Source organism: Erythrolamprus reginae, chromosome 4, assembly GCF_031021105.1.
Source record: "Erythrolamprus reginae isolate rEryReg1 chromosome 4, rEryReg1.hap1, whole genome shotgun sequence".
Classification (NCBI taxonomy): Eukaryota; Metazoa; Chordata; class Lepidosauria; order Squamata; family Dipsadidae; genus Erythrolamprus; species Erythrolamprus reginae.
This window is the reverse complement of record NC_091953.1, coordinates 97,326,388-97,348,969: the sequence shown is the minus strand read 5'-3', so window position 1 is coordinate 97,348,969 and position 22,582 is coordinate 97,326,388. Positions and strand designations below refer to the sequence as shown.

Genomic DNA, 22,582 nt, shown 5'->3' with positions numbered 1-22,582 from the left:
GCCAGGAGTATGATGGCGATGTTATTCCCATCATGCAGGCTTCCCACCATCTATCCACTGCCTGTATTTATTCTGCCATATGGGAGATTTTTTGTAAATAGTGTGCAAAGGAAAATCTCTCCTCAGTGTGTATTCTTGTTTCTAAAATTTTGCGGTTCCTTCACCAAGGTCTTCGCAAGGGCTTGGCTCCCAACACCTTCTACAGACAGATGGTGGTGCTTGCATTGGTTCTGTGATCGGTTTGAGTCTTTAATTTGGGTTCTCACCACCCGTCATTTCCTCAAGGGAGCAACCAACCTCCAGCCTCCTACAGCACACCGCTATCCTACCTGAAACCTCATGGAAGCGCCCTATGATCTTCTTTGGGAAACTATTGCACTACCTCTCCATCAAGGTGGCCTTTTTTGTGGTCAAAATGTCACTTCGCCAAATTTCGGAGCTATCAATCCTTTTGATGAAGGGCAACCTATGCATATTTCAACTGGACAAGGTGACTTCTTTCTTTCTGAAGGTAAATTTGATGTCCCATAAAATACATAAAACATAAAAACATAGAAGATGGTCAGCAGAAAAAGACCTCATGGTCCATCTAGTCTGTTCTTATACTAATTTCTGTATTTTATCTTAGGATGGATATATGTTTATGCCAGGCATGTTTAAATTCAGTTACTGTGGATTTACCAACCATTGTCTGCTGGAAGTTGGTTCCAAGCATTACTATTCTTTCATTAAAATAATATTGTCTCACGTTGCTTCTGATGTTTCCCCAACTAACCTCAGATTGTGCTCCCTTGTTCTTGTGTTCACTTTCCTATTAAAAACACTTCCCTCCTGAACCTTATTTAACCCTTTAACACAGAGGTCCCCAACCTTTTTTGCACCAGGGACCGGCTTTAAGCTAGACCAATTTTCCACGGCCCGGGGGGGCGGGGCTTTGGTCATATGGGGGTGGGGTTATGGAGGGGTGGAGCTTAGTGACACAGCCCTCCACACTTCTCCACAGGACGGGGAGAATCAGGAGGCTCCTTTGGCGGCTGGGGGCTGCCTGGCTTTGTGATTTTGGCTGGGGGGGGAGTTAGTAAGGTCCTACTTCTCCACCCCCCAGCCAAAAATTCAAAGCCTATCTGCTGGATACGGGCGATGAGTGGGACAGAGCGGCGCGGAAGCCTCTTGCAGCAGCTGCTATAGCCACCGGCTTCCGCGCCGCTCGTCCCACCCATCGCCCGTATCCAGCAGAAGCTGCTGCCTGAGTGCTCTTGGCCGGCGGGATTCAAAGTGCTGGGGTGGGGGGTGTCCCGACAGCCCCCCCACCCCAGTGCTTTGCCTCCTGCTGGGACACCCCCCCACCCCAGCACTTTGAATCCCACCGGCCAAGAGCACTCGAGCAGCAGCTTCTGCTGGATACGGGCGATGGGTGGGACGAGCGGCGCGGAAACCTCTTGCAGCAGCTGCCACAGCCACCGGCTTCGGCGCCGCTCGTCCCGCTAATTGTCCGTGTCTGGCAGAAGCTGCTGCCCGAGTGCTCTTGGCCGGCGGGATTCAAAGTGCTGGGGTGGGGGGTGTCCCAGCGGGAGGCGAAGCACTCGGGTGGGGGGGCTGTCAGGACACCCCCCACCCCAGCACTTTGAATCCCGCCAGCCAAGAGCACTCGGGCAGCAGCTTCTGCCAGACACGGGGAATGAGCGGGATGAGCGGCGCCGAAGCCGGTGGCTGTGGCAGCTGCTGCAAGAGGCTTCCGCGCCGCTCTGTCCCACTCATCGCCCGTATCCAGCAGATAGGCTTTGAGTTTTTGGCTGGGGGGGGGGACTTAGGAAGGTCCTACTTCTCCCCCCCCCAGCCAAAAACTCAAAGCCTATCTGCTGGATACGGGCGATGAGTGGGACAGAGCGGCGCGGAAGCCTCTTGCAGCAGCTGCCACAGCCACCGGCTTCGGCGCCGCTCGTCCCGCTCATCGCCCGTATCCAGCAGATAGGCTTTGAGTTTTTGGCTGGGGGGGGGGAGAAGTAGGACCTTCCTAACTCCCCCCCAGCCAAAATCACAAAGCCAGGCAGCCCCCACCCGCCAAAGGAGCCTCCTGATTCTCCCCGCCCTGCCCGACGCCCCACCCTGTCCTGCATAATGTCCTCTGCCGGGAGGGCAGCGCCGCCGCGGACCGGCTGGAAAACCCCAACGGCCCGGTCCCGGTCCGCAGACCGGCGGTTGGGGACCTCTGCTTTAACATATTTAAATGTTTCGATCATGTCCTCCCTTTCCCTTCTGTCCTCCAGACTATGTAGATTGAGTTCATTAAGTGTTTCCTGATAAGTTTTATTCTTAATACCTTCCACCATTCTTGTAGCCCGTCTTTGGACCCGTTCAATTTTATCAATATCTTTTTGTAGGTGAGGTCTCCAGAACTGAACACAGTATTCCAAATATGGTCTCAGCAGTGCTCTATACAGTGGGATCACAATCTCCCTCTTCCTACTTGTTATACCTCTAACTATGCAGCCAAGCACTCTACTTGCTTTCCCTACCGCCTGACTGCACTGTTCACCCATTTTGAGACTGTCACAAATCACTACTCCTAAATCCTTCTCTTCGGATGTTTTTGCTAACACAGAACTGTCAATACAATACTCAGATTAAGTATTCCTTTTCCCCAAGTGCATTATTTTACATTTGGAAACATTAAACTGCAGTTTCCATTGCTTTGACCACTTGTCTAGTAAAGGTAAATCATTTGCCATAGTACAGACGCCTTCAGGAATATCAACCCTATTGCACACTTTAGAGTCATTGGCAAATAGGCAAACCTTCCCTACCAAACCTTCCCCCTATGTCACTCACAAACATATTAAAAAGAATAGGACCTAGAACAGACCCTTGTATCAAGAACTGGTTCTTCCATCCTTCTGCATTTATCCCTCCCATCCATCAGAACAATGTTGGCATGCCCTATGGTGGAGTCTCAAGGTATATATTAAATGCCCAGGAAGTCGGAGGCCCTCTCTGTGGCTTTCAATCCGCATTCCTTGGGACATATCTTCTGCTCCCTTTGGTTGCTGGATCAGCAGCACCATTGACCAGGTCTACGAATTAGCCGCTCTTCCCACTTTAGAGGGCATCATGGCACATTCAACTAGGAGTGCGGCTATGTCAGCTGTTTTGGTGACTGAGGCCTCTTGACAAAGTCTGCAGGGCTGCCATGTGGGCACATATTTCCCAGTTCATCCGCCACTATAAAAATAGATTCATAAGCTTCGGTGGGTGCTGCCTTCAGGAGGCAGATCTTTTAGCAAGGTGTGGATCATCCTTAGTCTGCACATTTTTATTTTTCCCCCTTCCTGTGACCTCTGTTTTGGTATGTCCCATCCTGAATCCTGATTCCACTCCAGGATGGAGAATAGGCATTGGACCTACCTGATATGTCTCTTCCCAACTAGTGGAACCAACATTCAGTCCCTCCCTTGGTGGCTGGTGCTGATGTTTTTAAGTTGATTTGGCCTCCCTAGTCCCTTCTTTCTGTCACAATCCACCAGAATGGGAGTCTTCCATGTGTATCTTTGAATTAGAAATTGCTACAGTGAGTCTAGTCATCGGATTCGTCAGATCTGGGTGTAACAGGGCAGATCCCAGCAATTAAGTTTAGAGACAGACTCGGTCCTCAAGCTGATTGGTTGATGACAATCAATCTTGAATGCTGGTTCCACCGGATGAGAAGAGGCGTATCAGGTAGGTCCAAGCCTATTTTCTTACCTTTCTTGCCAAGGTTGTTAAGTTAATCACTGTAGTTGTTAAGTTAGTAATATGGTTGTTAAGTAAACCTGGCTTCCCCATTGACTTTGCTTGTCAGAAGGTTGCAAAATAGGATTACATGACCCTGAGACAGGAAACCATCACAACCATCTGAATTTTGATTACATGACAATGGGGATGCTGCAACGGTTATAAATGTCCTAACTCATTTTTTTCTGTGCCATTATAACTTCAAATATTCACTAAATGAACTATTGTAAATTGAGGACTCTCTGTATTCATTCAGATACAGCATAGGTAAAATAGTAAGAAGTTGGTTGATGCTGTTAAGGGATATTATATTGAGGAAGTGTTCTGAGCTAAGTAGGAAAAATATGTCTCATTTTTTTGGTACCAAGAGAAATGGGGGTATCTCCCCTTTGTCATCCTTTTAATAGCAAAAATATTGCTGATATTTACTCAAGAAAGCAAAAATGAGATACAATGGCTTAAAGAAAGATGGCACCTTTTGTATTATTTCTTTTACTTCTTGCACAAAGATATCTCTTTGTGAAGGATAAAGGCTAAAAAAATAACAATTTGTCAGGGAAACGGTACTGATATATTACGGTACTTAAAAACTACAACCATAGTGATTTATATTATTAAATCAATATTAAATGTATTTGCACTTGTAATTTATATCCATTTCTGATGAATATCAGGAAGTCTCATTTTTATGTTAAAATATTCTAAAATAATATTATTTGAATGATTTTTAATTTATTCTTCACAAACAATGTTGTGAACCACTCCAAGTTGTGTCTCCTAAGATGGATGATCCCATATAATTCTTAAAATAATAAAAATGTACATAGTGATGAAAGTTTTATAGTATTCTTCCTTAGACACACAGACAGACACATACATTAAAATAAGAATGTGATAAATGAAAGACAAAAAATTGAAAGAGTCTGACTACCATATTAGTGCAAGAAGTATGAATAAAGTTGATTTGTTTAAAAGCAAAAGAAAATCCTTGAACATATTCTAAAAATTTTTGATTTTGTGTATTAAAAAAGCAATAAAAGATGCTGCTTCACTTTCTTATTTAGAATAGTTATTAACACAGAGTAATGCTTTTAAAAAGTCAGGTGGCACAATGCAGCACTGTCATTTTTATGTCCATCTAATTAATTTATTTATCTTGTTTTGGTATATGGAGAATGTTTGGATAAGAGGAAGAGATAGAGAAACTCACTGCACTAAACCTCTTGTTTCAGAAAGTTTGGATATTTTTTCCTAAACCACACATAGTAAAAATGCAAACAGTGTTTAAAGTTCTTTTCAGTTATGACTAAATAAGAAAAATGTGAATGTCAAATTGTATTGAATTTAATGTGAATTTGTTTTTAGTTTTCTTTAAATCTTTTTAAATGACCTATAAAATGATATCTCCATGCTAAATGCTTATAATACTTCTTCCAGTTCTCTAGAAAAAATGCTATATATGTTTTTTGCAGTTCTTTCATTCAACTTAAATATGAACCTTATTTTTATTTCTGGTCAGCAGGGCTAGGTAAGTTTTGAAAATAAAATTAAAAAATGAAGTGCTTTTAACGAATACTAAAGAAATGCTTATTTATCCCAAGTATACAAACATACAATAAGATTTTGTGGTTTTTCTACCACTAGAAAATGAAATAATAACATATTGTTCTGCAAAGATCATGAAAGTGGTAATTATGAATACTTGACATGACATTTAATTGTACATGTTTAACTATAAAATCACTGAAGTTAATTGTGGGAGAAAGATCCAACAGGACAATGCATTTTTTTTAAAAAAAGTGCAATACTCTTTAAAAGAAACACAAAAAAATGTACATTAATCTGGAAATTTGGGTAGACGCAATATTAATTTGTACACTGGAGTCCTAAATGAGATTTTGAAATTTTCATCATGAAAGCAAAACTGTATAAGAACTAATGACAACACATTTTCAGGGTATAAACTGAATCTTTAAATTACACAAATACTGTGGAATTATTCAGCAGTGAAAGGAATGAAATAAATATTAAAAAACACAATATAAAGATCTATTTGAATGAATCAAACTTTGCTATTTAATTTACATATGTAGGGCTTATTAGGATGATGAATGACACTGCTGAAGAACAAAACATATTTCTGAAACAAAAGAACATCTCTGTAGCCTAATAACATTTTATGCCAGCACTTATATTTATCAAAAAGAGATGCTATTTATTGCTATGATTATTTAAAAATCATTTTTATTGTCCTTTGTTCTTCCCTCTTCTGGGAATTTTAATTCAGAGTTTTGACACCTGCTTATTAACTTGCTTGAAATATGAAATACAAAGGCATCTGCTGTATAAAGAATTCTAACCAGCATGTTTATATTACTGGCAGCTGTACACAAATTAGCTCAGTTTGGATTTATTTCTCTTCAGAATAGAAAGCATCTCAGGCAAGGTTGCCTCAGCTCACATATATATTATGATGATAATTTTTTTTAAAAAAAATGCCCGAGATTCAGAGCAGGTGCATCTACAGTGATTTGTCAAAATCTGCACAATGGCTAACAGATTGTTGCGACTGACGGCCTACCCTGCACACAAAAGGGGTGGAGCTTAAATTGTGATGATTGCCATCTTGCAAATTTTAATAGTCTCAATGAAAAGCTCTGAGTCAGTACTACAATTAAGAATTACTTATTCTTATGCAAGTTCACTTGTTAGTTTACAATATGTCAGAAATTATTTATTTGTATCAATCTGCCCACACAGATAATCAAACTAAGCAGTTTCAATGATTTGATCAGTACATTTTATGTTACGGTCACTGGGACATGTGAAGCAGAAGATGGTCCCCTAAATAATCTGGTCCAATACCATGTATGGCTTTATAGGTAATAACCAATGCCTTGAATTGTGTTCCGAGACCGTTTGGCAGCCAGTGCAGCTCACGGAGTGCTAGACTGATATAGGAGTACCTAGGTACGCCCAACTCGGCTCTTGCTGCTGCGTTCTGGACTAAGTCTCCAAATGTTCTTCAAGGGTAGCCCCAAGTAAAGTGCATTGCAGTAATTGAGCCTTGAGGTAATGAGGGCGTGAGTGATTGTGAAAAGAGACTCCCTGTCCAAATAGGCCTGCAACTGGCGCACCAGGCAAATCTGTGCAAAAGTCCCCCTAGCCAAAGCTGAGAGATGTTGCTCTAACCTCAGTTGTGGCTCTAGAAGGATCTTTAATGTCACCTTTAATTGTTGACATTTCAATTCCATACACTAGGAACTTGCCCACAAACAGATACACATCACATGATAGAAGGAAAACAAAGGTCTTTATCAAAAGAAAAGCAGAAATAACTCCCTTTTTAAATGTCAAAGGGATTTTCTGGTACACACAAGGCACAGGTTAAATGCAATCCAATTTCTCACCCAGTAACTGGGAAATTGAGTCCAATTCCAAAGTCCAGAAATTCCACACACAGTCTTGAACAGGGAAACAGCAAACCACGATCTTGACGAAACTATGAATCAGATAAACTTCCACGAGGCTAAACCAGCACGCTGCTCTTTTTATCTGTAGCACTAATTACAGCAGCCCCACCCAACCACAGGTGGCCTCACTTATCTCCTGTAATAATCCTTCAGTTGTTCTCTCCTATGCATCACTCTACGTATGCATGGGTCTGTCATAAGTTCTTGTTCACAATCCAGGGATGATAAGGATGATTGATCTCCTCCTGGGCTGTCTACCAACCTCCCCTCTTCCCTGTCACTCACGCTTCCTTGGTCAGAGGAGACTTCGTCGGCAGATTCTATCGGGAGCAAAACAGACCTGTGGCATGTGGATGTTTCCTCCACATCCACCTCTACATTCCTTGGGGCAGGAGCTGGGCCAGAGCTAACCACAACACTATCTATCTATCTATCTATCTATCTATCTATCTATCTATCTATCTATCTATCTATCTATCTATCTATCTATCTATCTATCTACCTACCTACCTACCTACCTACCGACCTACCGACCTACCTACCTACTTATAAAGGATAAAATACATTAATTAAGGTTTTAAGGTTTTAAGCAGATGAAACACATGAAAAAGTTATGCAATTATATTGTTATTATTCTAATCCTAGCCAGTTACTTATTCACAAGTAAGGCTTATTTAATTCAATGTCTGTTCATTGGTAAATGTACATTAATTCACACAGCAACACATACAGTAACTGTTGTTATAAGCAGAGTGAATCTGGATCTGGAATTTTTCCACATAATTTGATCTTGTATGTTTAGGAACATGAAATGGGAAGAAGGAACTGCAATATTTTTTTGCTTACGGAAAGAAGCATACTACTGGTAAACAAGAAGATGACTTGAAGTGAACTGTTGCCCCTGAAGGAACTTCCTTGTCATCTTACATTACAGTGACAGCTTTTATTTTTAGCATGTAGAGATCCCATAATAGGAACGGAAAATATGTGTATCTGGCATTTCCTTTCCATGAAGCTGTAATATCTCCTTTGAGATTCCAAACATCTGAACTTAAGTAAGAAGCAGAACTTTCATAATGATAAGCTTTTGAATTAATTTCTATCTTGAAGTTCAAGACAAAAATTTGTGGCACATTAATTTTTCTCCAGCGACGAATGAAATAAAGGAATCTGCTTTCTTCTCTTGGCCATGTTTAAAACTTGATTCTTTCCCCCAGTCTTGGCTTAGACCTGAGCACGGTTAATTATGGCCCCTTTATTACCTGTGGATTTCAACTCCCCAAATTCCTGGCTGGCTCAGGAATTCTGGGGGTTGAAGTCCACAGATCATACTGAGTTAGAGTATATCGAAGGTCCAAAGTGTTTAATTTAGGACTTTTCACCACTTGTCAAATTGTGTTAATGCATGTTGTAAATTAAAACCAAAATGAAAATATGGCTGGACTACACCAAATCATATGAGTTTTAAAAAATCGCTCAATTTTCTTACAGTGTGGGGTCTTTGGTGCATTTTACAATGCAAGTACAAAACCTGATATCCAATCTTTTAAAAACATGGGGGTTCTTTCTTTTTTTCTTTTTTTAAAAAAAGGAGTATACTGTATTTTCTATTTTTAAAAACTGGGATACATTGGTGGTTTTTTTTCAAGATAGGATATTCTAATATTATTTGATAGCTCAATTTTACAATGGAGATGGTAGTCTTCATGTTGTTTTTGGTTTCATCTGCAATTGAATTGTTGTTGCTTTCATTTTAAGTGCAGCCAGTATCAATTAAGATACTGTTTTGGGAGACTGTGTCAGTACATGTAAGTATTATGTAACTTTAAACATCTCCTGTATAATATCCACGACACTAAATTACATAGTAGTCATTTAATTTCAATGATTATTATAGCAAATACGTTCCCAATGGATTACGGCCAATCTGTGGTAAGGCACTTTTAATTTAAATGATCTTTGGCAGAGAGCATATCATAATATTTCTGATGTTATACTTGTGAAAAAAGCAACACTTAATTTTTTTTTCTGTTTTACCATTTTTGAAAAGAAGCATTTGTAAAATTGTATATTCATCTTCTCAGATGTTCATAGTCTCTGTTCCATTTTAAAACACATTTAAGAAAAATGGCACAGAAGCAGTCCACCAGCATTGCATAAAAGTTGCCAGAAGGCATATATTCATATATGGTGGCCATTAATTCTAACTTTATATCTATTTCCACTTTGTTTACAGGACAGTGGAGTAGGTGATGATGACTGTGTTGAAGAAATTTTACGGGTAGGAATGAATTCTTCAGTTGTTTCAAAGTTTAGGATATGCCTTTTTTATGCTAGTTAGAAAGATGTTTAAGTTTAGTTAAGGGGCGTGCATAAGCGCCCCATTGTGCCTATCGTCCCTGTCCTATTGTCTTCTTTTGTTACTTTTTATCATTACTTATCTAATGTTTAATATGTACAAATTATCACCCTATAATTGTTTGACAAATAAATAAATAAATAAATACCGTAAATAGTTAAATAACTCTAAATTGCATTTTAATCTAATTCTTCCTGATTTATTGTTTTGGAAAATTAACATGTGAAGTAAAATACAGTGATCCCCCGGGTATTGCGCTCCCGATCATTGCGAAACGGCTATATGACGATTTTTGAACCCGGAAGTAAAAACACCATCTGCGCATGCGCGCCCTTTTTTTCTATGGGCACGCATGCGTAGATGGCGCCGGGCAGATCAGCTGCTGGGCGGCTTCCCTGGGTCTTCCCCCTCTTGCTGGCGGGAGGGCGAAGCCCCCCCAGCACCCGCTCGCCCGCCGTTCGCCCGGCCACCCGCCGTTCGCCCGCCCTTTGCCCGGCTCGCCCGCCCTTCGCCCGGCCACCCGCCGTTCGCTGGTCCGGCTCGCCCGCCGCTCGCCGCTCGCCCGCCCTTCGCCCGGCCACCCGCTGTTCGCTCGCTGCTCGCCCGGCCACCCGGATTCGTTTGGCTTCGGGACATGCCGGCGGCGACGTTTTAAAACAGCCGCGCGGTTTACCAACTGAGTCCCGAAGTTCGCCTTTGACTTCGGGACTCAGTTGGTAAACCGCGCGGCTGTTTTAAAACGTCGCCGCCGGCATGTCCCGAAGCCAAACGAACCCGGGTGGCCGGGCGAGCGGCGAGCCCGCCCTTCGCCCGGCCACCCGCCGTTCGTTCGCCGGGTTGGGGGTCCGGGGGGTGCTGGCACCCCCCATGCCGGCGGCGACGTTTTAAAACAGCCGCGCGGCTTCCCAATGCGTCCCGAAGACAAACGCGGAAGTTCGCCTTTGACGTTTGTCTTCGGGACTCAGTTGGCAAGCCGCGCGGCTGTTTTAAAACGTCGCCGCCGGCATGGGGGGCTTCCTAGCAGCCCCCCAAACCCGGGTTGGGGGTCCGGGGGGTGCTGGCAAGCCCCCCATGCCGGCGCCGACGTTTTAAAACAGCCACGCGGCCCCCAATCTTCGGCTCCTCGCTAGCGCTGCGGAAGTAAAAACACCATCTGCGCATGCGCAGATGGTGTTTTTACTTCCGCAGCGCTACTTCGCTAAAACCCGATCATTGCTAGGGGTCCTGGAACGGAACCCTCGCAATGATCGGGGGATCACTGTATATCTTTCTTTTCTCAGTGTTGTGTGACTAAGTTCTCCAGTCAAGTAATTCATACACAGATATATAGCTGAAATATTTAATGAGTGAAATTACTGAAATTGTTGTACAAAAAAAGCATCAGGCTTCCAAAGTGAATATAAAGCATAACAATTTTATGCCTTGTATAAAAATTGGAAATTGATTTACAAATAATATGAAATGAATTAAAGAAAAGAGAAACTATGAAATAAAGACATTTATCCATTTCTAATGCCTGTTCAGTCTTTAGTTATATTTAATAATTAATTTTTATTCATTAGCCATCTCAGTTATATAATTTATAAATAAAGAAGTGATCATTTGAACTACCATAACTTTTCCAATGCTAATTTATTTCTTATAAATTGTAGAGATAATACATAATATTACATACCTTCAAACTTATCCAAAGTGGAAGACTCTTGAAAAGACCATATTTTTTTTGTTCTTTCAATAAAGTTATTGCCTAAATTTCTGTCTGGTGGGTAGTTTACATCTTCATTAGCAATATTAGCAAGATAGTGGTATTTGACTTAAATAACAATAGAACTTCAATTTATATTCTGCTTCACAGTGTTTTATAGCATTAAGAATTTGGGAAGATCTGCTACTTTCAAATTACATTCAAATTCAAATTAGAATGAATACATTTCCTTCTCAATATGATATATATGGCCAGTTGAAGTAGAACTTTAAGTACATTTTTCAATAAAATTGGTGCAGTTTATCTCTGCATTCATCTGCAGTTTAAACTGCAGATAGACTACTTATATAGTGCACAATTCATTCATTCATTCATTTGTATGTCACCCAATTCTGAAGAACTCTGGCAGCTTACAACAAAGATAAAAACATCGTAAACAATTAAAACATCTATTAAAAACAATTGAAAAGCATCTACATCTTTCATTCTGGTCAGATCTTATAAAGATATAGTAGTGAGAGCAACAGCCCCGGGCCTGCTGCCTTACGGAAGGCCAATAGAGTAGGGGTAATCCTAATCTCGGGGGGCAGCAAATTCCAGAGGCTTGGGGCAGCCACAGAGAAGGCTCTCCCCACTGGGCCAGCCAGTCGAGTTTGCTTAGTTGACGGAACCAGAAGGACCCAGACTCTGTGGTATCTTACAGGTTATTGTGAGCTATGCAGTAGGAGGCAGTCCCAAAAATAACCTAGCCCTCAGCCGTGTAGAGGTTTAAAGGTAATAACCAAATCTTGAATTACGTCCGGAGACTAATCGGAAGCAAGTGCAGCTCGCAGAGAATTGGTGAAATGTGGGTGTTACTAAGTGCACCCACAGCAGCTCACATGGCTGTGCTCTGGACCATCTGCAGCACTCTTCAAGGGTAGCCCCATGTAGAGCATGTTGCAATAATCCAACCATGAGATGACAAGAGTGACTGTGAGGAGAGCCTCATGATCCAAATAGGGTTGCAATTGGTATACCAGGAGAACCTGTGCAAAGGTCCCCCTGGCTACAGCTATTAGATGTTATTCTAATTTAAGCAGTGAGTCCAGGAGGACACCCAAATTGCAAACCTTTTCCCAGGGAGGTAATTTCTCCCCTCCCCCCAGTGCCAAGGATGGATAATCAATATAATGGTGGAAGGTCTTAAGCATAAAACCTATCAGGAAAGACTTCATGAACTCAATCTGTATAGTCTAGAGGACAGAAGGGAAAGGGGGGGGACATAATTGAAACATTTAAATATGTTTAAAAGTTAAATAAAGGTCAGGAGGGAAGTGTTTTTAATAGGAAAGTGAACACAAGAACAAGGGGGCACAATCTGAGGTTAGTCGGGGGAAAGATCAGAAGCAACGTGAGAAAATATTATTTTATTGAAAGAGTAGTCGATGCTTGGAGCAAACGTCCAGCAGACGTGGTTGGTAAATCCACAGTAACTGAATTTAAACATGCCTGGGATAAACATATATCCATCCTAAGATAAAATACAGGAAATAGTACAAGGGCAGACTAGATGGACCATGAGGTCGTTTTCTGCCGTCAATCTTCTATGTTTCTATGCTTCTATAATCTTTTTGGGCGGAAACCCACAGTCACTCGGTCTTGTCAGGGTTGAGTGAGCCTGTTTCCTCGCATCCAGACCCTCACAACCTCAAGGCACCGGCATATCACATCCACTGTTTCACTGAACTGACAAGGGGTGGAGATATACAATTGGGTATCATCAGCATATTGCTGGTACCTCACCCTGTGTCGACGGATGATCTGACCCAGTGGTTTCATGTAAATGTTAAATAGAGGAGGGAAGAGAGAACTGAGCTCTGAGTGACCCCACAAACAAGGGATCTAGGGGTCGATTTCTATCCTCCTACCAACACCAACTGTGACCAGCCAGAGATAAAAGAGGAGAAGCACTATAGCACAGTGCCTCCTGCTCCCAATCCCCTCAGTTGTCCCAAAAAGATATCATGGTTAATGGTATTGAACGCCACTGAGAGATCAAGTAGCACCAAGATAGAGGAGTAACCCCCCTATTTCGGGCTCGCCAGACATCATCCATCAGCGTGACCAAAGCAGTTTCTGTGCTATAACCAGGCCTGAAGCGGTAGGTTCGAGCCTGGATGAAAGTTCATTAAATCTGCTGGATCCAGGGAAGACTTCTTGAGGAGGGGTTTCTCAATCAATCACTTCCTTTAATGGTTGTGGAAAAGACCCCTCTCTCAAGGATGAATTAATTATAGCCTGTAGCCAGCTTTGTGTTATCTCTCTGCTGACAGAAACCAGCCAGGAGGGGTATGGGTCCACCAAACAAGTGAAGGAACTCATAGTTCCTACTGCCTTGTCAACTTCCTCAGGAGTCACAGCCTCAAACTCATCCCACACAATCGGACTAAGACCTGCCCCTATTAACTCAGTTGAATTTGCCCAATCAGAGTCCAAGTCTATCCAAATGTGAGTGACTTTATCCGACAAAAACTGCACAAACTCCTCAGCTCTACCTTGTAAGGGATCCTTCCCTCCCCCCACATCAAGGAGGGAGGGAGTCACCCTAATAGAGTGGCTGGGCGTGAATCAGCGGATGGGATAAGTGTGGAAAAATGCAAGCGTTTTGCTGCACATATGCATATAAAATTCTTAGCTGCCTTATTGTTGGTTTAGGTAAATCTATATTTTCAGAATAGATTACAATACATATCTTTTGTGATTTTGTGCATGAATATCTTGACAGCTCTTGATCTTATCTTTCATAGAAAACATAGGAATTGACATATGCTGTATGTTGAGTAGCACTTTAAATTTCTAAGATGTTATGGGTTAATAGAATATTGAGTAAGTAAGAAAAATGTAGGCATTTAATATCTACCATTCATTCTCTGATTACTCTTTTGGCAGTCAGGGCCTTCATTTTAACATTTAATGAATAAAATGTCTGTGCTGCCGGAAATGAAGAAACTAATTGTGAAAAGACATAACTAGCAACGACTAAGTAAGAGAATTGAAATATAGAATCATCCAGGAATGTATTAATAACAACATGATTTTCTCACTTACTAAATACTGTGTTAAAATATATAGGTATTTATCTATATTTTTAAAGGAAAGAAAGCCAAAACACATTGTAATCAAAGGTTTTTTTAGCTAACTAAAATATGAAATCATATAGAAAGTACATTTAGATATGAACTTGACAGTAAGCTGATTATTATTCTTATTCCTATTAAAAAGAGCTTAAATGTATGCATGGACTGGGATTTGAATTAAGCAATTAGGCTATATCACACTTCACTTGCCTTCATATATTTACATATTTTTATATTTTTCAATACGTAACAATGTCTCTCATCTTTTATTTGTCTTTGTGTAACTAGCTCTCTAGGTTATCTCATTATTCTGTCTAACAAATAAGTTACTCAAAACAATTGTTATAAGAGGTAGTAGCACTAAAAATGTCCTCTTTTTCATGTTATTTCTACTATCATATACAGGTTTGTTCAGGGCCGCCATCAGGAATTTTGGGGCCCCATACAGCCTAAGTGTCTGGGCCCCCCCTCCCTTCTTCCTTCCTTCCTTCCTTCCTTCCTTCCTTCCTTCCTTCCCTTTTTCTTTCTTTTTTCTCTTTTGGTTTTTTTCCCCTTCCTTCCTTCCTTCCTTCCTCTTTCTTTCTTTCTTCTTTTTATTTCTTTCCTTTTTTCTCTTCTTTTTCTTTTCCCTCCCTCCTCCCTCCCTCCCTCCTTCCTTCCTTCCCTTCCTTTTAAATTTTCAAACTGTCTTCTTCATATTCCTGGCTGAGGAATTCTGAAAGCTGCAGTCAACTGTCTTCAGCCATTGTCCAGCTCTGTGCTATGGACCCCTCCCTCCACCCCCTGAAGAGGCCGGGGGCTTCTTTCCAAAGCCAGTGGCAGTGATGCCAGAACCCCCTTCCCTGGGGATGGGAGCGGGGGGGGGCTCCACTGGTCTCCCTCAACAAGACCTTCCGCAACACATCAGCCCTGCTGGGCAGGCCTCTTAGCCCCACCAAAGAAATGGGGGTTAAGGAAGACCCCACCCCCCACCTTGCCCCAAACACTGGCACTCTGCATAACCCATGCGGGGGCTTTGGCTTCCCCTCTGCAGAACAGAAGCTGGGGACCTCTCCCTCCACATACACTGGATCCCTATGGCCCATCCGAGGGCTGGCAAAATAGGTGTGCCCCCCCACCTGCTTTTCTATCTCTCTCTCTCTCTTTCTCTCTTTCTCTCCCTCTCTTTTTGTCTCTCTCTCTCTACTTTTCTTTCTTTTTCTCTTTTTCTCTCCCTTTCTCTCTCTTTTTCTCTTTTTCTCTCCCTTTCTCTCTCTTTCTCTTTATATCTTTCTCTCTTTTTTCTCTCTCCCAACCTCTCTCTTTCTCTTTCTATCTCTTTCTCTCCCTCCCTCTCTCTTTCACTTTCTCTACCTCTTTCTCTCCCTCTCTCCCCTTCTCTCTTTCTTTCTCTTTCTCTCCCTCTCCCTCCCCCTCTCTCTTTCTCTTCCTCTTTTTATCTCTCTTTCTCTCTTTTTTCTCTTTTATCTCCCTTTCTCTCTTTCTCTCTCTCTTTCTCTCCCCCTCTCTTTCTCTCTTTCTATCTCTTTCTCTCCCTCCCTCTATCTTTATCTTTTTATCTCTCTCTTTCTCTTTCTCTCTCTCTCTTTCTCCCCCTTCTCTCTGAAGTGGGGAGGGCCGGGTTGGCACCAAGGGAGCTCGAGACAGGGTGCAAAAGCAAACTACTCTGCTGGCCCAGGCCCACATCGGAAGGAAGGAAGGAATGGTAAAAGGGGCGATCAAGAGAGGAATGGGTGAATGAATGGACGGAGGGTGGGAAGGAAGGAAGGAAAGAGGGAAGGGACAGGAACAGAGGAAGGGTGCAAAGAAAGCAAGGAAAGGTGTGAAAGGGGAGAGTAAGAGAAGAAGGAGTGAAAGAAGGGAATGAGGGAGGAAACAAGGGAGGAAGGAGAAGGAAAGCAAGAAATGGAGGGAGGGAAGGAAGGAAGGAAAGAAAGAAAGAAAGAAAGAAAGAAAGAAAGGGGGAAGGGACAGGAACAGAGGAAGGAAGGAAGGAAACTTATGAAAGGGGAGAGTAAGAGAGGAAGGACTGAAGGAAGGGAGGGAGGGAAGAAGGTAGGAAGGAGAAAGAAAAGAAATAGAGGAAGGGAAGGTAAAAGAGAGAAAGAAAAAGAGCAAGAAAGAAAGCAAGAAAGAGAGAAAGAAAGAATGAAAGAGAAATAAAAATAGAGAGGGGGAATGAAAGAAATGGAAGGAGGGAAGGAAGGAAGGAGAGAAAGCAAGAGAAAGAAAGAAAGCAAGAGAAAGAAAAAAGAATGAAAGAGCAAGAGAGAAAGAGAAAGAGAGAAAGAAAGAAAGAAAGAAAGAAAGGCAACTTCAAAGAAAGGCTCACTGAGCATCTCTCACTCTCTCTCTCTTTCTATCCCTCTTTCTTTCTCTCTCTTCCTTTCTATCTCTCCTCTTCCTTTCTCTCTCCTCTCTCTCTCCCTCTCTTTCTACCCTCCTTTCTCTTCCTTCCTTCTCTCCCTCCCCTCCCTCCTTCCTTCCTCTCCATTTCTCTTTCCCTCCCTCTCTTTCCCTTTTCTTTCTTTTGGTCCACTTCTCTCTCTCTCCGCTTCTCCACTTGCCTCCCCCTCGCGCCTCGCCCTTCCCACCCGTCCACCCGCGCGCGCTTACCAGCAGCAGGAATTCAAGTAAGCCCAAAAGAAGCCATTGGCTCCGGGTGGCGTTCATGGCCCCCCCGAACCCCCAGCCCAGCTGGAGCTCCCTCTCGCCGCCGCCATCTCCCTGTGACTGCCTGCGGCCGCTGCAGCCCCCCCTCCCACCGGGCCACAAAGGACATTTGCCGCCGATGCCAGTGAAGCTTCAGCTGGGCGGGGCGCTGCCGGTACTTCCCTCCTGGGGCTCCCACTCGCAGCTGTCCCCCGGCTTCTGCTCGATGCCGCGGTTTTCGGCGCTGTCCTGCTGTGCCCCAAAGACGGAAGGCGGGAAAAAGGCGAGAAGAATGGAGCTCTCCTTCTTCCTGCCTTCCGTCTTTGGGGCCCAGCAGGACAGCGCCGAAAACCGTGGCATCGAGCAGGAGCCAGGGGACAGCTGCGAGCGGGAGCTCAGTGCAAGGAGTCGCTGACTGCGGGCCCCAATTTGCCCGGGCCCCGGTAGCGCGCTCCCTGTAGTACCCGTCTATCGGCGGCCCTGGGTTTGTTAATCTGTCAATCTCTCTGGATAAACCAGACAGAAAACACATCTAAATGAGTTAAATCTATTTTATTTTAAAGCTACATTAACAGAACCTTGAAATCCTGAAAAAGCATAACTTTCCATTGCCACTTTTAATTGCTTGTTCCATTCAAAAATCCTTTCTAAGTTTCTTTTCCTGACCTTTAAACCACTAGGGGTTCCTGATTCTCTTTTCTGATTGTTTCCTGGGCAGCACCTCTTCCCTCCTTTCCTCAAGGTCATTCCCATAATCCATTACAAATCACAACATGAATGCAGAGAATTTTGTTTCATGGTTTGCGGAAATATTTTATTTTTCTCCACTGATGAAGAAATGAATAATACAAACAACTACTATTAATGTGTTTGTCCCTACTGGTCTTCTCCTACACAGATTTATTTTTATTTTATTTATTTTGTCAAATATGTATTGGTAATATACAAAAATATAACAAAGTTTATATACATGATACTAGTAAGAGAGAAACATTAGGACAGGGGATGATAGACACGCTGGTGCACTTATGTATGCCCCTTATTGACCTCTTAGGAATCAGGTAAAGTTTTGGGAGTTAGATGATGATACTACAGAGTCAGGTAGTGAGTTCCATGCATTAACTACTTGGTTATTAAAGTCGTATATCCTGCAGTCGAGTTTGGAGCGGTTTACTTTAAGTTTGTATCTGTTGTGTTGTTGTGGTTGAAGCTGAGGTAGTGATTGACAGGAAGGATGTTGTAGCAGATGACTTTATGGGCTATGCTTAAATCATGCTTAAGGCGGTGTAGTTCTAAGCTTTCTAAACCTAGGATTGTAAGTCTAGTTGCGTGGGGTATTCTGTTGCGAGTGGAGGAGTGGAGCGTTCTAGTAAAGTATCTCTAGATGTTTTCTAGAGTGTTTATGTTCGAAATGCGGTGTGGGTTCCAGACAGATGAGCTATATTCAAGGATTGGTTTGGCGAAAGTTTTGTATGCTCTGGTTAATCGTATGAGATTACTGTCGAAGAAGCTACGTAGGATTAGATTACGAAGGATTTGGTAGTGAGCTGGTCCTGAATGATTTTTTAAAGATTATGCTTAGTGGTTCGGCTAGGGCTGTTGAGAGCTTTTTTAGGAAGTATACACATAGACCATCAGGCCCAATTGATAGAGAAGGTTTAAGGTTGCATAGTGCTTTTTCAACATTGTCTTCTGTTATGTCTATTTGTGTTAAGTTGCTGTGAGTTTTTGAGGTGTGATTAGGGAATTTTGGAGATGAGCCGTTGCTGCTTACAAAGACTGAGCCAAAGAATGTGTTGAAGAGGTTAGCTTTGATGGATTCGTCGTAGCATTCTTTGTTGTTGGATTGTAGTATTTTTGCTTGACTCATAGTTATGATGTCACAGCATCCCACATTTATATGGGCACCATTTGTGATATTCTTTGTGGGCTTCCTATAAGCAAAAACAAAATCAGCAGAAGGTTGCAAATTGCGAACTTAGACATCCTTGCTTAATCTCCCCTGATGATTTGCTTAACTGGAAGTGCCAGAATCTCTGTCATGTGATGTCACACATTCTAGTCCCAATTGCCATCAATAACTGAGGACTATTTATAGTGCTTTTGTTATCTATTAGTCTAATACATTGTCATAAAACAGTTTATAATGGGATATGTGATATTATGTTACTTGCCATACGTAGCCAACTTACAATTTCTCTAGCAAATTATTTAACAAATCAGTACAATGTTAGTAACAATATTAGTGACTTTTGCATGTATGTATGTACTTATGTATATATGTATGTATGTACAGTATGTATGTAATGTTCTTGAATAAGAAAAAAAATGTTCCAATGACCCTGAGTTAAAGAATGTACTATACACTTTAATAATGCAGTGTACTGAACTGAAGTCAAATTATTTAACAAGTCAGTACAATGTTAGTAACAATATTAGTGACTTTTGCATGTACGTATGCAGGGGTGGGCAGCAGGCAAGATTGGGTGGAACACAGTTCCCACAGTGGAAATTTATGTATGTATGTATGTATGTATGTATGTATGTATGTATGTATGTATGTATTTATTTATTTATTTATTTATTTATTTATTTATTTATTTATTTATTTATTTATATGCCGTCCCTCTCTGAGGACTCATGGCGGCTCACAACATAAATGAAGCTGTGTGCCCAGCTCCAGCTGACCATCCCACCTCCCATCCTCCTCCTCCTCCTCGGAAAGTGGCAGGGAGATCAGCACCGGCAGGAGTTGCAGGGAGCCCATTTCCTCCCCCATCTTTTCTCAACAGCTGATTGGCACCCATTCGCCTAGCTACCCAGCCTGAGGTGGGAGGGTGACGCAGGAAGGAGAGCACAGGAAACACAAAGAAAATTGTCATGCCAGAGAGCAACACTGATGAGGTTCACTTGAACGATAATGATGTCTTTCACCTGGTCACATGGCTGGCAAGCAACTCCTACCTCGTCATGTGACCATCAGGCCACACCCACAAAATAAGCCACACCCATAGTGTGGCAGTAAAACTTTTGGCTGCCCATTACTGTACGTACGTATGTATGTGTGTATGTATGTACTGTATGTATGTATGAATAATAAAGAAACAAATTAATATTAATATCTCCAAATGTATTTTAATAAAATAAGAATTTTTAGGTAATATTTTAAAAAATACCTTTTAGAAAAATCTCCAGGTAAGATGGTCGAATTGAGGTAGTTAATGGGATTTTACTCTTTAATATTGAGTTGTTTTTTTAAAAAAAAAATTAGAGTGATATATTAATCTAGCAATTATTTGTAAATCATGTTTAATTCACTTGGAAGTTTAATTCTTTATAAGATTTATTAGAAAAGTGGTTGACACTTCATTTGTTGCTGCTGCTGCTATTTGTACAGAATTCTTATTTAATGATTAAATAAGATCAGTGTTTTACTCCATTGCCTAAAACAAAAACAAAACACATAATTGTTTAACCATCTGTATTATGGAAAATGGAAATTTAAGTAGTCTCTACAGATTTTTGTTCTGGAGGAATGCATTATAAATGCCTTGTAAGGTGCTCTTTTCATATGTGGAAGAAATTACCACTATTGTACATCTTTTTATATCTTGTTGCTTAGCAACGTATCATGGAGTGGGTACTACAAGGTGTCTGCTTTCTCATTAGAAATGTGCACGTTGCTCTTTAATCCTGTTAAATTAGCGTTGTTTATATTTTTTTGGATCTTTTTGTCTTTATTGATTGAGGTTTCGGCTACCAAATTCAGAAGATTTTAAAGAATTTGATCTTTCATTTCTAATTTAGTGTGTGTGTTTTCAAGTTAGTTCCTTCTTTGCCAGTTAATCACTCTTGTTTTTGCACAATGATTTGAATAGTTGTGTCCATAATCATAAAGATAATTGGAATGAGTTAGGCTTATCTGTGTATCTCATGATGTATTATTATTATTATTATTATTATTATTATTATTATTATTATTATTATTATTATTATTAATTAGATTTGTATGCCGCCCCTCTCCAGACACTTGGAACAGCTCACAACAACAAAACAGTACAAATCCAATAGTTAAACAATTTAATGTCAAAGCTCCTACTGTCTTTGGTCCCAGCTACTTTGAGTAGAAGAAATTAGCCGTTCGTTTTATTTTGTAAACATTTGAAGAAGCACTAAAAGTTTCACTGGACCTCCATGGATTAGAAATTATAGAAAAGCAAGGGAAGAGAGCTAAAAATAGCTGTATGCAACAAAAAAAGCTGCTTTTTGCAATTGACTGGTAGGGATTTTTCAATGGTGATAGTGTTCAAGTGGTGCTCATATATTTTGGGATTGCATCCAAGGCATCTATTACAATTGGTACTATCTTTGCTTGTTTTTGCCAAAGTTGCTCTGCTTCTGTTTGCTGTCCTTTGTATTTTCTCCAAGTCTTCATCTTCTCCTCTGTTTTGTCCAAGTACTCCTATCCAGACTTTTTTGGTCTTTCCTCTTAACAATTGTTAAGTCTGGGTTGTTACTCCTTGCAAGTGTTTTATTCACATCATTCATTGTGACAGCCATATTTTGAATGAATCTGAGTTTTCAACAACAACAACAACATTTCAAAAGGAGAAACTGGAAGAAGTTATTTTTACTTTTTACTTTCAAACAGCAGAAGTTTTGAACAAATTCTGGCAGAAAGCGAGAGAAATTCTACCCCCCAAAAAATCAAAGAACTAGAACCGTGGTTGGTAAAGATTATAATAGTTGCTGACGTGCTCAAACTGTTTCGTTTGATTAAAGAAAATATCTGTGTTTATTTATTTACGTTTACCTGTCTCAGAGTTCTTGCATAAAACAGAAGAAATAAATTTACAGTCTGTGCTTTTGATGATTAGATAGGATTGAGTGCTCCAATATGACTTTAGAGAAAAAGATAAACCTGCAATAGTACTATAAACAAGATCAGAAACAATTTCTTTAAATATCAGTTCAAGATCTGGTGACTTATAATTGAGCCATTAAGTTTCCTTTCAGAAAGATGGCATGCACAGAATTTCTACAATACAGTCTGCTCCTGTTTGCATAACCCAAAAAAGAATATGGAAATGGAAGTGTTTTTCTATACATTAACATCTCAGGATGAATTTGTCATCTCGCATAGTTTATTTCAAGTCACTGGGTAGTAGAAAAATTCATGAAGCCACTTTTGATTATGAACTTTAATTCTGTTTTTGTTTTTCTTTCCTCTCTGTGTACATATAGTTCTTTTTCTCATGCTGGCCAAATTGATCAAAGGACTTTATTGTGATAGCAGGAAAAAATAGTTTTAGATTTTTCATGTTAGCGTTTGGAATTCTCTGCATACGCTTCAATTCAACTGACCTCTTAATATATCAAAACACATTCTGTTTTTCCTGTAAGTACTTTAAATCCCTGGAAAAAGTAAAACCCCTCTAAAGACTGTAACATCTCTATGAAGTTTAAATGTAGCTTTATCAAAGCTATCAAAACATAAAGCTGAAAG

General features: G+C 41.1%; 1 protein-coding gene across 1 annotated transcript in view; it reads left to right on the top strand.

The window, feature by feature from the left end:
• The window catches only part of AFF3 (ALF transcription elongation factor 3), a 205,366-nt gene that overhangs the window by 48,313 nt on the left and 134,471 nt on the right, over positions 1–22,582 (top strand). The window contains exon 4 of the mRNA XM_070751578.1: positions 9,478–9,522. Coding sequence (XP_070607679.1) covers positions 9,478–9,522 — 45 coding nt within the window. The remainder of the gene's footprint in view (positions 1–9,477; positions 9,523–22,582) is intronic.